At 37.6% G+C, this 14145-nt stretch overlaps 1 protein-coding gene across 2 annotated transcripts in view; it reads left to right on the plus strand.

Moving 5' to 3' along the window:
• Positions 1-2629: 2629 nt before the first annotated feature.
• Positions 2630-14145, plus strand: part of LOC117288204 (bone morphogenetic protein receptor type-2-like) — a 32988-nt gene continuing 21472 nt past the window's right edge. Inside the window, exons 1-5 of one of the 2 annotated variants that reach the window (XM_033768953.1) lie at positions 2630-2874; positions 4420-4489; positions 5624-5830; positions 11490-11705; positions 12337-12900. In XM_033768953.1, coding sequence (XP_033624844.1) covers positions 4447-4489; positions 5624-5830; positions 11490-11705; positions 12337-12900 — 1030 coding nt within the window. In that variant the 5' untranslated portion in view covers positions 2630-2874; positions 4420-4446. The remainder of the gene's footprint in view (positions 2875-4419; positions 4490-5623; positions 5831-11489; positions 11706-12336; positions 12901-14145) is intronic. The other variant, XM_033768954.1, reaches the window with a different exon arrangement.

Raw genomic sequence — 14145 nt, forward strand, 5'->3', positions numbered from 1 at the left:
GCTTCAATGTGCAAAGTTAAAAGATAAAGAATTGCGTTATACTTACTACAAAAAAAATGTTACAACAAATTCAACAAACACAAGATAAGTCGGGTTACACAATACATAGCAAATTGAAAAAGATAAATAATTTATTCAACTTTGAGACTATAGATAAAACACACTCTAGGAGCGAGCAAAGATTTGTACATGTATATGCATGGGCAAGTTTTCAGATTAATTGGGATTTTCGGTAATTTTATGGCCAAATGAAACAGAACATACTCCTGCAGACATAATCAGTGCAGATTAAGTTTTTATGGATTTCTGAGGCCCAAATTTTAAATAAGGCTGCCCGGGGCGATTTTTGTTTTCCCAAACGACATTGCAATGATTTGGTGAAAAAAGCATGATGACAAAGTCTGACGGAAAGAGCCAATCACAGCGGCAGGGAAAACAATTGCAATGTCGTTTGGGGGGAAAAAAATCGCTGCCGGGCCGGATAAAAGAGAAACATGATATGAACTCGTATTTCTTATACTATCGGCCTACCAATTAATGATGTATTGTTCACTCACCCTGGAAATAATTGTTGTAAATAAAAAAAAATGCTAATCCTCACACAGGATAGGCATTGGAATTCCATGAGTTGGAATTGTTTATACAATTATTTTGTTTTTATTAAAAATTCTACAAGAAAGCCAGACTGTATGAAAAAATGCGATAATGTCCGAATTAAACCATCACTTAAGACAATGGACGCTATTGGTAATAATAATATTGTCAAAGACCAGTCTTCTCACTTGGTGTATCTCAACATATGCATAAAATAACAAACCTGTGAAAATTTGAGCTCAATATTGGTTGTCGGAGTTGCAAGATAACTATGAACGAAAAAACACCCTTGTCACACGAAGTTGTGTGCTTTCAGAAGCTTGATTTCGAGACCTCAAATTCTAAACTTGAGGTCTCGAAATCAAATTCGTGGGAAAATTGCTTCTTTCTCGAAAACTACGTCACTTCAGAGGGAGCCGTTTCTCGCAATGTTTTATACTATGAACCTCTCCCCATTACTCGTTACCAAGTGAGATTTTGTGGTGATAATTATTTTAAGTAATTACCAATAGTGTCCACTGCCTTTAATTCATTGAACCTCGTTTAAAGGAACGTTACCGAATTGGTAAGAAAAAAAAATCGTAAAGATCACAGATTTACATAAAGCTTACACTGTCTAAAGATGGTGATAGTAGAAAACATCCCTTGAAACTTCTGTCTGAAATGTCATAAATTATTTGATGAGAAATAAATAGTTTAATTATTTCGCTTTGGGAGTTTATCGCTCAGTGAGCGTTTTATTCATTTTTGTTCGCATGAGTCGATGTCATGCAAAAAATGTGTAATCGTTTTTTCACTCTTTTCTTGTGACATGGATGGCAGATCGATCCCAAACTTCTACAGGTTTGTCAGTTTATGTGTGGATTACAGAAAGTGCTCATACTACCAGCAAATGTTTTGTTAGCAATACCATTTCTGTAATGCTCCTTTAAGAAAGTTTTGTTTGTCAAATTGGTTTTTGCTGGTTTCTTGCTTGTGTGTTTGTTTGTGATTGGCGGGTGTTTTGTGGTGTGTTCTGTTGCCAATAATTATAACGCCACCACTTGCACTCCCCTGGCGGGCGCACACGTACATGTACGGACTTTACAGCCTCGCTCAGGCACCCATTATAGGTTTCTGCTGTGAATAATTGTTTGGTCTAAGTGCCTAGATAGCCCCCCCCCCCCCCCATAATTTCAACTACTTTTCTTTACCATTTGATCAGGGCCCAATTTCATAGAGCTGTTAAGCACACAAATTAATTTGTCTTGATAAAAACAGGATTGAAGAAAATTTTCACGTGATTTCCAGGATATGCAAAGAAAAGCTGAATACCAGTAACAAGCAATGCGTAACAAATGGAAATGTGGTTGGTAATACTGTTTTTATCAAGAAAGAAATTTCATGCTAAGCAAATTTATGTGCTAAGCCGCTCTATGAAATTGGGCCCTGAACGTCCGGGCAAGAAAAGGAACGTTTATGCAAGAAGCTTATGTTACCAAAATAAGCGAATGGCGCATCAAATAAGCATAATACTTGCTTACACTAAAAGTACACCAAAAAATAATGTGACGGATTTGGGTTCAATAATAATAATACCCAAAAGAAAAAAAAAGAAAAAAGTCCCCGGCGGCCTCGCAAAATCCGGAGTCTTGCGTTCAACCTCGAGCCTCACTACAATCGACACATAAATAATGCTAAAGAGTGCAGGGGTCGATGAATGCATTACTTTTAGAAAATCATTGTTTTATTACTCCGCTAAGTGACGTGCCCTTTTGACGCCAGTGGCATTTAACAAGAAATTACACCATAACCAACATTTGATATTCTAATTATACTCCTTATTAACTCATAAACTTCATGTCATCTAAATAATTTCGAAATGTCACTGATTTTTATTAATTATCACAGAAAATGTTAGAGAGAAAGTAGTTCCTACCCGTTTCTCCATAATAAATGCACAGGTGCTAGACATAATGAGTAATTCGGTTGATAGTCGTCTGTCAAAGCGCTGTACCCGCTGTGTTTGCTGAATACTACAGTCTCGTCAGTCAAGGCTAGTTTGGGTCATTGATAATGCGTATGAAGACTACGCATTGAAAGCAATACGAGATGATCGCAGCGAAGGAACGTTGATGAAAATGTTGCTGGCTTTTTGTAGAAGAGTTAGGTAGTTTTCAGCCTTTGTGTTTATGTGGTTTGTATATGGGGGTATTTCACTGGAATAGAGTGTGTACAGATGATGGAGAAGACGGCAGTTGATTGGAAAACATGCATGTGATGAGATCAACTTTGGTTTTGGTAAGTCTTCGATTCGTGTACGTGTAAACTCACATTGCCATTTTTGTACACAACTAGTCACTGACACTGGGGTGGCTAAAGAATAAGATAAACTCTGGCGTACTATACCGTGTGTGGATAACTTTCCGTATGGCGCCACCACTTTTTCACCCGTTTTCACCGTTTTTTACAAAAAGGGATATCTCATTGAGGTAAATTAGATACTATATTATTTCATATCAAATGAAAAAGTTGTGGCGCCATACGGAAACTCTTCCGCAAGGCACTGTACAAAACAAGAATGAAGATGTTGGATGGAGATCAATAAGTTAAGTCTGGATTAGTTGCGATAACCGTAACGTAACCCTCCTCCGGGGAGGGGGTACGTTATAGCATGGAGGAATAAATTAATTTATTCCTCCATGGTTATAGCAACCATGGAGCAATAAACTAGTCGCAACTATTATTATTAAGTCTGGATGTATGTAATAAAATAGTGAGACAATTTGCATTCTGTTTCTCTTTGAATCTGAGAGAGATTCATGATTCTTATTTGATAATAAATCTAACAATTTTTAGTTAAATTTTTACTACGTCAATTATTTACTTTACTTTTTAAGTTTAATTTGATCATTGATGGTACGTATTAGTACTCATAAAACTATTGAGGTTCGTTCCGCTATCGTCTTCGCTATTTGTGGAGACGATAGCCGAACGAAACCTCATAGTTCTAGGAATAGTATACGTACGAATTACACCCAGTAAATGAGGCGCTGTACTCCTTTTTCGAAATTTTGACATTCTCTGTCGAACTAGAATGTCAAAATTTCGCAACAGGAGTACAGCGCGCCAGTTACTAGGTCTACGTACGAATATGAATTATGTACTACACATGTAATCCTAGTCTAATGTACGTCTATCTCAACTTAACTGCAGAGAGATGTGGACTATAATAAAGTAAAATACTCGCCAAACACAAGACCAAAATAGTTAGTTATTAGCAACGAATTCCCAAAACATTGTGTTTCTGTTTTTATTCCAACTGATCCAGTGCTCAGGTATTTTCTTTTTTGTCTAAATGACACATCTATGGATAGTGTATGTAAAAGGTAGATCAAAGATCATGGCTGTACACACATAATGTGATTCTTTAACAATCAAATAATACAAAAGCCCCCCCCCCCCCCCCCCCCGACTGTGTAGCAACTTACTACATACGTACCGTACATACATGTAACATACACTTAATACACGATGTGTTTGTCTATGACGCACTTGAGGATGGTAGAAATGCATCGTGTTCTGCTCTGTGCTACAAACAGTGTGTAGGCCTACACAGCAAAAACTAAAATGCAGACAAAATCTTAACTACATTTTTATGGGATTTCAACCCCTAACATTATGATTCTGACTGACTAACAATTAGGCTTACAATAGCATTAAAAGGCAGAGCTTTCTTTTAAAAGCAGAGATTATTACTATTTTAAACAAATATATTCTTTGATTCATTGATGTTTAACAATTGAATCTCAGTTGTGTATATTTTCTCTGCTTTCTTTGTTTCAGTAGCTCAAGAAATCAAGGATTTAAAAGATGACAATGTTTAGTGCATCGCTGTTTTACATTCTATTATTAGGTAAGTATTTGTAAGAGCTAAAGGTACATGTACTATACACTTCGTCATTGTACTTACATCAAATATCTACTTGGGGAGAAAATCATGAAAATATCTTTGGCTTTAAAATTTTGTTGATGCTCTCAGTCATGGCAGTTACATCCTGGTTGCATCCTTAAAAGGGAGTCAAATGTTTTCTAGCGCACTCTGATTAAAATTCATGAATATCATTCGGTGCACTGGGGACGACTCCCAATACTTTAATTGGATAACACGTTGGTCAGTACACCCACTCATGGCTCATATTTATGAGGTGAGAACGAGTCTGGACCTGAACAGCACACTGTTACAGTTTGTACATGATACACTGATTCGAGAGATTACCTATAAATTGTCTTTCCTTTTTTCTGTAAGTGGGCAGAATAAGACATGTGAACCAAAAGACAGGCCTGACACTTCACATTGCCTTGCCATTGCCTTGGTGCCCTTGAAAAGCTCCAGTAGAAATTTACAATTTCCTCATAGGGTGCCCTTTGCCAAAGAGAAAATGCCTTGGTGCCCTTGCCCTTTCAAAAACGAAGCAAACAGGCCTGAAAAGATGTGTAAGCCCAGTTAGTGTACATTTAGTTCCCAATTTCACATACTGCTGAGTGCTGTTTTAAAGGGAAGGTACACGTTTGGTAATTACTCAAAACAAATATTAACTTTAAAACTGACTTGGTAACGAGCATTGGTGAGCTGTTGGTAGTATAAAACATTGTGGGAAACAACTCCATCTGAAGTACCATATTTTTGGAAAAAGAGTTAATTTCTCACTAAAATAATTAAAGAATTTTAGCCAGAAGTCTTTTATTCCTATCTGAAAGCACACAAATTCAACAGCCAGTAGGATAAATAATGGTTACAATGAAAGACTTTTGGTCGGTCCATTTTTTACAATTCTGGCCAGTTGTGCCCATGCTCATACCTTCTCGCACAAATACTGAGAATTTGGGTGCATGCTCAGAGCCACAAAAAAAGGAACATTTCGATTGCTGCCGCCAGCGTCTTTAAAGTCTCCCATTGGTGGTATTGAATGACACTTAAATGCTAATTAAAGACAGTATTTTCAAAGATTTATAAGTAATCATGTACTATCTTCCTACTGTCAAACAGGGGCGTCGGTGACCTATGGGTTGAGCGGTACGCTCTGTGCGTACAAGAATGAGAGGGTCAACGATGTAGTCAAGACGGATGAAGATGAGGTCATAGGAGTCTTGCAATCAGACAATAAGAGCGTTAGGTGTGATGGACGGCAAGGCTGGTGCTTCTCCTTTTGGTACAGTCTTCCAGGTCGCGATGAGATTATCGTCCCAAAACAAGGTAACGATTCATTTAATAACAAAATAACCTTACAGTCAATCCTGAGCCGAATCCACAAAAGAGTCCACTTGTGCAACGTTTATGGCGCAAGTTGCTCCATAAACCTTGCGCAAGTGGACTTTACGCAGTTGCGTAAAGTTTTGTGAAATCTGCTGCTGTATCAATTAAAATTTATAAGGCGCTATTCCATCAAGACCATAGTGCACACAGGCCTGTATGCTTCGTTTTTCAATGGGCTCAAGCACCAAGGCTTGACACCATGGTAAAGTTCACCCTATGAGGAAATTGTAAATTTCTACTGGAGCATTTCGAGGGCACCAAAGTAACGATCAGTGGGGATTGGAGGCAGACACCGTTGTTGCCTCCTTGAAGTATCAGACCTTCGCAAATGAATACATGGAACAAGTTTAGTCTTTAGAACTTCATGAAATGTAGTTGAAGTAACAGATTACCTCAAATATTTAAATTGCTTTCACCTGAAGTTGAGTGTAACACCTATTGTTTTTTGATATATATTAAATGGTTTCTATTACTGATTTAAATGGCGCCGGTCTCAAAGCAGAATTTTGATATTTTACAAAGAAAAAGAAAACGTTTGATTAATGACTTCATAGAAACTATTTTTGGACTTTGGACTATGTGATCTGCAGTAATAATGTTTTCATACATGTATGTTGAAATCATTTGCGTCTGTTGTTTACACATCAATAACTAATTTTCATACAATGCCAAGTTTTATCAATGTTGTCAGAGGGCAAGTTGAAAGTCCAAAGTTACAGAACAATTGAGCTGTCCGAATAGGATACATAACATAAAGCGTCAAGTTGCTGTCAAAAGTGTTTTTATTTCATTAGAAAACTGATTAACTGTTCAATTTAAAATAGGAATAAATAATTTAACTAATTCTATAGCCTACTGACTGATAGTTTTCTTAATGTAGGTTTCTAAGTAGTATCTTAAAGAGTATGGTCATACATATTTTCTTGATTTGTCATGTTTGTTATTGAATTGAAAAATATCTAAACAATTCTGACCAATCAATCATAGCTAAAACAGGTGCACATGTTAATAATAATAATGTATGATTTTTGTTGTTTATCAGCATGGAAGTGTTTTTCTTCCAAAGGCATTTTCATTTCATTACTTTTGCAAAAGAGCATTAATTTTGACAGAGACTTAAGATTTGGGGGTCACATTTTATTACAGCTGTACATGTAACAGTACACATAATTGTACATCGTAATAGAAATTGCATGAGGTGAATATTCAAACCATGCTGACAATGTGCTTAATGGCTTTATCACAATGGACTTTATTAATTATGTTTAAGCGATAAGTTTAATGAGGGTGCCGCTAGTCAATGTCAAAGGCAGTTACAAATGCACTACAATTTAGTTTGTGCCGTAGGCCCACAATATGTACATGTACATGTACATGTACACTGCATGAATGATGTACATTTGCCACTCATAACAATCCATTCGATTTGCCAACAATACATTATTTCTTGTACACAACCAGTCATCTGTCATCAACATTTTTCAATGAGCAAGGAATGACCAAAAAGAATGCAGGTGTCGAATTGACACTTGGGCGCTTTTCCACTCGCCTCAGACTAATCAAAATTTGGAGGGGGCTAAGAGACATGTAATTATTCATCAGAGCTCGGCAGGCTGCTGTGGGGTTTAAGTTCAACAATTACATGGACAAAGATGCTTTGTCAGTTCAGTTTATTTTGATCTTTTTTTGGGGGGGTCTCCTTTCAGGTTCAGGTTAGGTTTATTTCCATACCATTAGGCAGCACAATATACATGTAAGTATGGGGGAGGTCAGACAAGAAGCCAAAGCACATTGGTATAAGGTCTGGGGCCAATTTCATAGAGCTGCTTAAGCAAACAATCTGCTTAAAAGCACGAAAATAGCTCGCTTATTTTACACATTGTTACTGGCCAAAATTTAATGCCATATACATTGCTTATGACTATAGTATTTAGCTGTCGTTTACTTAGCATAACAATTGAGTGGAGTCTTAGCCGGTAATCTGATTTTTACTAAGCAATGAATTTTTTGCTTAAGCAAAATTGTGTGCTTAAGCAGCTCTATGAAATTGGACCCTGGTCTCTTGAAAAAGAATTCAAAATATGAAGATACATCAATCATGAGTTTTAAAAATAAACGAGGAATGCTCTTGTTATTAAAGCCATTGGACACTTTTGGTAAACAGTTATGTCCGAGGTCCACACTTCGTGTATCACAACTTTTATATAAAATAACAAACCTGTGAAAATTTATGCTCAATCGGTCATCGGAGTCGGGAGAAAATAACGGGAAAACTCACCCTTGTTTCCGCACATTTCGCGGTGTCATGACATGTGTTTAAAATGAATCCGTAATTCTCGCTATGGAGAATTGATTTTGTTTTAATGTTTTCTCGAAAAGTAAAGCATTTCGTGGAATAATATTTCAAGAGAAGTCTTTCACCATTACCTTCTGTAAACCCTGTAAGTTATTTGTAAATCTGTGAACTTTTATTTTTTGTTCTACATTGTACATATACTGATTTTCTTTTGGAACGTCTACTGAAAAAATGATGGCAATTTCATCAAGCCTGATCCTAATTTCTGCAAGGACAAAACAGTCTTTTTATCCGTAACACTAACACAGCAGGCACCTCTATCTACAGTACTTGAATATTCCAAGGGGCACCACAAGGCAATTGCTAGGGGCAAGCGGGCAATTTTTGCATCCATGAAGTATCAGGCCTAAGCTTGGGCGATATCAAGATATTATCGAATATCGCGATATTAATTTGGAAACGATTTTGATATCGGATGGATTTGGTTTTAATCGAACTATCGATATTAATCGCGATATATCGCAATATTGATTAAATATCGCGATGTATTTCCTAGCTGAGACATCTTGCACCCCATAGGTTTGGAGTCAAACCAGAAGAATAGGTCTTTAGAACACCTCTCCTATGCTATGACTGTCTCTTCTACAACTTTCACTTGGAGTTTGAAGACTGATGATGTCAAATTTAATTAATCGCGATTATATCGAATATCGCGATATATTGTCGGCGATAAAACAAATCTACATGTATATCGCCCAATCTTAATCAGGCCTGTATCATACATAAAACGGTAGCAGTGCCACATACATGTAATTTAGTGACTGATGAGTGTTTGGATCTGATGACTCAGGAGTGGTTCATATCTTTAGTTCATCTTTAGTAAACACCTTATACATGTAAGTGTAGCACAATCTGGACAGTTACTCCCTCTGTTATAATTAATCAAGAATACGGGGTGTTCAAAGGTTTTAGCCAATCTTTGGTAAAAGGGAAATTTTAAAACTGGGTGTCCATATTGTTCGATTAGAACATACATGTAGGGCAATGACATAACAATTTAAATCAGGGTGTCCAAATGACACGCAGACACGCCTGTGGCTAACACTTAATGTACAAAACAGCTACCTGAGCAGAATGTTTTTAACGGAAATGGTATTTTAACTTGTTTGTAATGCAATTGTTCACCATTTTAATGTAATTTTGATATACAATGTATATGTGTACACTTTTGTAAATATCGATTAAAAAATCAGGCCCCAACCTAAAGGTTTTGAAAAACTAAAAACACCTTTGTCGTTGATGGCGCCCGTAAAAGGACGATGCTTTGACGTCGTTTGTGGGAGTTTGCTTTGTTATACCTCCACGCTGCAACAAAGCAGCTTTACAAATTTTAGCTCCCAACTCTTGACATTTGAGAGTGATTACATAACGGAGCTTTTGGCAAATCTCTCAGAAAAGCGATTGTTTTTTTACACAATTGAAATCTATTTATAATCATATGACTCGATTTCCTTTAATTCATTGGAAACATTTTAAATGAAATTCAGCAAAGTTCACAAGCAGGTCTTTAAGTGGTATACTGTAATTACAAATTTAGGGAACACTGAAATGTTCAAATCTTGTATGATGTTTTTATTGCATTAGTGATGCAATGCAAGCTTCTCACTCGGCCTGTATTATCTGATTGTTCACATCAACCTCTTAACATACAATTGTACCTGGACTGTTGTGTTTGGCCTTTTTCCAAATTTCCTATCAACATTTCTGGGTCATACCACCTGTGAAACTGAATGTTTGTTTTCAACAAAATGTAAACTGTGCCAACTTTTATTCACAGAAATTTGAAACCGATATCAAAACAATTTCCATGTCGACAAAATTTCAATTTAGGGTGTTCCGGGTCATCAAAGAAGACATTTTTTTAGATTAGAAATAACGTACATTACTCAGTACAGTTCCCTTGATGGGGAAAATCACCTAAACAAACTAGTAAACAAACAAACTACCGGTAGTAAACAAACCAACAAAACAAACAAAATATAAACGAACAATCATGACCGTGCTGAAAATGTATACATTTGAAATCAGTTGTAGTGTACAAGATTACATGATGGTAAAAGCACAGTAGAATATGCAGTTTTTCCAACACTAATTTACTGTATTTATAGTAACAGCCCCTGGCGTTATTTCCAGCCAGTGTTTTGACAGTAATAACAGTTGGTTCATCTTGTTATCTTACTTAGTAAGCTGAGGGGCCAACATAATCTTGTTAAGATTCTGCCCTGCACTACTGATTAAGGCCGTGTCCGAAACGACGACTTCGGCTACAGCTGCGGCTAGATCGCGCGCGTCTGCCTATTCTTCAACACTGGTAGACGCGCTGATCTAGCCGTAGCTGTAGCCGAAGTCGTCATTTCGGACACGGCCTAACATGCTGTGTACAAAAATGTACATGTTTATACCACCAGGCCTGATACTTCATGGAGGCATTGGAAGCGATTTCTTCCAGACCCCCCTAGTCAATGCCTTCGTGCCCTTAAAATGCCCTCGAAGTACAAATTTACAATTTCCTCACCGGGAAGAAAATGCCTTGGTGCCCTTGCCCTTAAAAAACTTGAAGCATACCGGATACATGTACATTGTAGGAGGGTTGACTGTGTACTGCGCATGCCCAAGCATTCACTACATCACAGTGATATAATTGCACCATACATACATGTACATGTACATGCTGCGTTCATCATTAGCTACGTATTAGAGTGTTTGAAGAATCCAATTGGTTGAAACATGATCACATGATACCTAAATTTGGCAATTTGCCAAAGACCAGTATTCTCACTTGGTGTACAAAATGTATATCTCAACATTTATACACAAAATAACAAACCGGTTTCTATTGGAAGAAAAAAACACCCTTGTCGCACAAGTTGTGTACTTTCAGATGCTTGATTTCGAGACCTCAGCTGAGGTCTAGAATTGAATTCAAATATTATTGTGAGAAATTACTTCTTTCTCAAAGACTACGTTGCTTCAGAGGGAACCGTTTCTCACAATGTTTTATACTATCAACAGCTCCCCATTACTCGCTACAAAGTAAGTTTTTATGCACAAATTATTTTGAGTAGTTATCAATAGTGTCCAGTGCCTTAAGAGGAAACCGCTTCTCACAATGTTTTGTACTTTTAACAGCTCTCCATCGCTCGTTACCAAGTAAGTTTTTATGCTAACAATTAGTTTGAGTAATTACCAATAGTGTCCAGTGCCTTTAATTAACGAATGACTTAATTTCAATCAATCCCACAGGTTGTTGGACATCAGATATGTCTGAAGCGAGACAATTGGCCAACAGCTGTAATCAGAACGTCTGCAATTCATCTGAGCCTCCTATCGTAATCGTGAAGGAAGCGCACAACATCACCAGCCAGTTCTGTTGCTGCAAAGGCGACTACTGTAATGTCAACGTCAGTAATAGTTATGTGCCTCAACCATCGACGGAACCTGTAACGTCCAAGCCGTTGGGTTAGTACTGAGATTATTATCAAGCCTGTATAATAATTATAAAGACTTGTAATATGCACATACCAACCCTGCTGGGTGTTCAAGGCGCACAAATTCACTCCCAAGTAGTCCGGCTGGCAACTTCAGTGTTGAAAAGTGTCTCTGTTTGGTACATAGTACATTAGTCCTGCACGGTAGTCTCTGAAGAGAATTGAACACCTTGCATTTAAACTTTTTTCTAAAGTAGCCCATCGGGCCAGTAAACTAAATGTTACTGTACCCCAGTCACAACCAGTTTGATGGTCAAATGAAGTAACATTTACACACTCAAAAATAAAGTATCAAACTTGGAAAATTTATTATTCAAATGCTAGTTTAAACACCTGAAGACCAGTCAAGCGCACTCCAAGTGGTCCGGCTGGCAACTTCAGTGTTGAAAGTGTCTCTGGGTACATGACGTAATATGGAATGTGGACTAGTGATGTGACAAGCTAACTACATGTGTGTATTTTGTAGTCCTGCTTGGTAGTCACTGGAGAGAAATGAACATACCTTCTACTGTATTTGCCTCATTATTAGGTATCAACAGTATTTAACCAGTTTAGGTACAGAGTTCACCTGTTTATTTCCTTTTTCTTCTCTCGTTCTTCAGAAGTCTTTACCTTACCACCAAAGAATGATGAAAGTTGGACCACCATCATCGTGATCATGGTGTGTATTCTCTGCCTGTGTGTCTCCATCCCAATCATTTTCGTGGTTATCCGGTTCTACCGCACACGCAGCCTCAAGGCCAACAAAGACCATCTAAACATGATAGAAGCTGCGCCACCAGAGCCTAGCGTGGACTTAGACCAGCTTAAAGTCTTGAACTTAGTCGGGCAGGGGCGTTACTGTAACTGTTATCGAGGGCTGCTGGAGAATAGGGAAGTCGCTGTAAAGATCTTCGCCGGAGCGTCTCGTCAGTGCTACATGAACGAAGTCGAGATGTACAGTCTAGCGTACGTGGAGCACCCCAACGTCCTCAAGTGCATCGGCAGCTGTGAGCGTATGGGAGAGGACAATTGGCCCGAGTATTTACTGGTGGTGGAGTTCATGCAGTACGGGGCGTTGTCCAGCTACCTGAAGGAGAATACTTATGATTGGCATGGGATGTGTCGTCTAGCTCAGACGGCTGCTGCTGGATTAGCGCACCTTCATCAGGCTGTCGACAAAGGAGGTAGGTTACTGTTATTATCGACAAAGGAGGTAGGTTACTGTTATTGTATAACACTTGTAGTGGGCTAACGAATCCAAGAAAAGTTTCAGAGTAGTGAAACTTAGGTGTTGTCAAAAACGACAACACCTCCCCCCCATGACTTCTTGGTAATCCTTGGTTTGATTTATGCCTTTGATGGCCCCATATCTAAACATGGTTAATTTTTGTTGAACCACTAACGCTTGGTGGAATAAATTGGTTTTAGAACCAACCACTTACATTGGTCTAGCTACAACACTGGACTACAGAAAAGATAAGCTAGACTGGTCTATTGTAGCTCCAGCTCGACCAGTGAAAAAGCTACAGGGCAAACCCTCCTAATAAGTATGCAAATATGAATAAGAAAAGCGGCAAAAGTTTCAGGAGGGGGGAAACAAATCAATTTTATCGTCAACCTGCTTAGTTTTTATATAATAAAAGAAAATGTTGAGAAGGTATGATTTGAGGAACTTCATTGCAATCCAGTACATCCAGCCAGCAATGACTTAGATTGTGATTGGAATATTGTTTGAGGCCTAAAGACAAATGGATAGAGTTTATAATTACCAAGACGCTAAGCAAATGGATACAGTTTATAATTACCAAGAGGCTAAGCTCACCAGTCCTCTTGGATCAGTAATCTAGGTCTAGGGGCAAATATCAATTATTCCAAAAGAGAAGGCTAAGTACACAGTTGATTACATTGGGACTTGGAGCGGAGGGAAGCCTTGGGTTTATGTCCAGGGTACATCAATAATATGAGTGGCCTTTTCTGCAGACTTTACTAAATTACATGTTTACCCATGGGGTGTAATAAAATTCCAGAGACAGTGAGCTTAGGTTCGTAGATAATAAATAAATAGAACAACTTTAATGTCATGTGCAGTGTGGTTTTTTCACTCGGCTTGAATCATAAAGACATAATTATTGGCAGTTAAATGTACTTTGAAAAAAAAAATACATCGGTTTTTATACTTTGGAAATAATCTTCCTATTTTAATTTGGGTGGTTTTGTTTTGCTTCAGAAAATCTTCAGTAAGATTATTTCGAAATGGCCTTAAATATAAAAAAAAGCTAAAGTGTATTGGGTAGATAGGCATGCGACCAATACACCCACACACACACGCAAAATAGCTTTTAAAGCATTGAAACTATAACTTAAGTATAAATTAATTTATAATAAACATTTTTTTTTTTTTTTTGACTGAAGTTAAAATTTAAAAAGTC

Source organism: Asterias rubens, chromosome 3, assembly GCF_902459465.1.
Source record: "Asterias rubens chromosome 3, eAstRub1.3, whole genome shotgun sequence".
NCBI lineage: Eukaryota > Metazoa > Echinodermata > Asteroidea > Forcipulatida > Asteriidae > Asterias > Asterias rubens.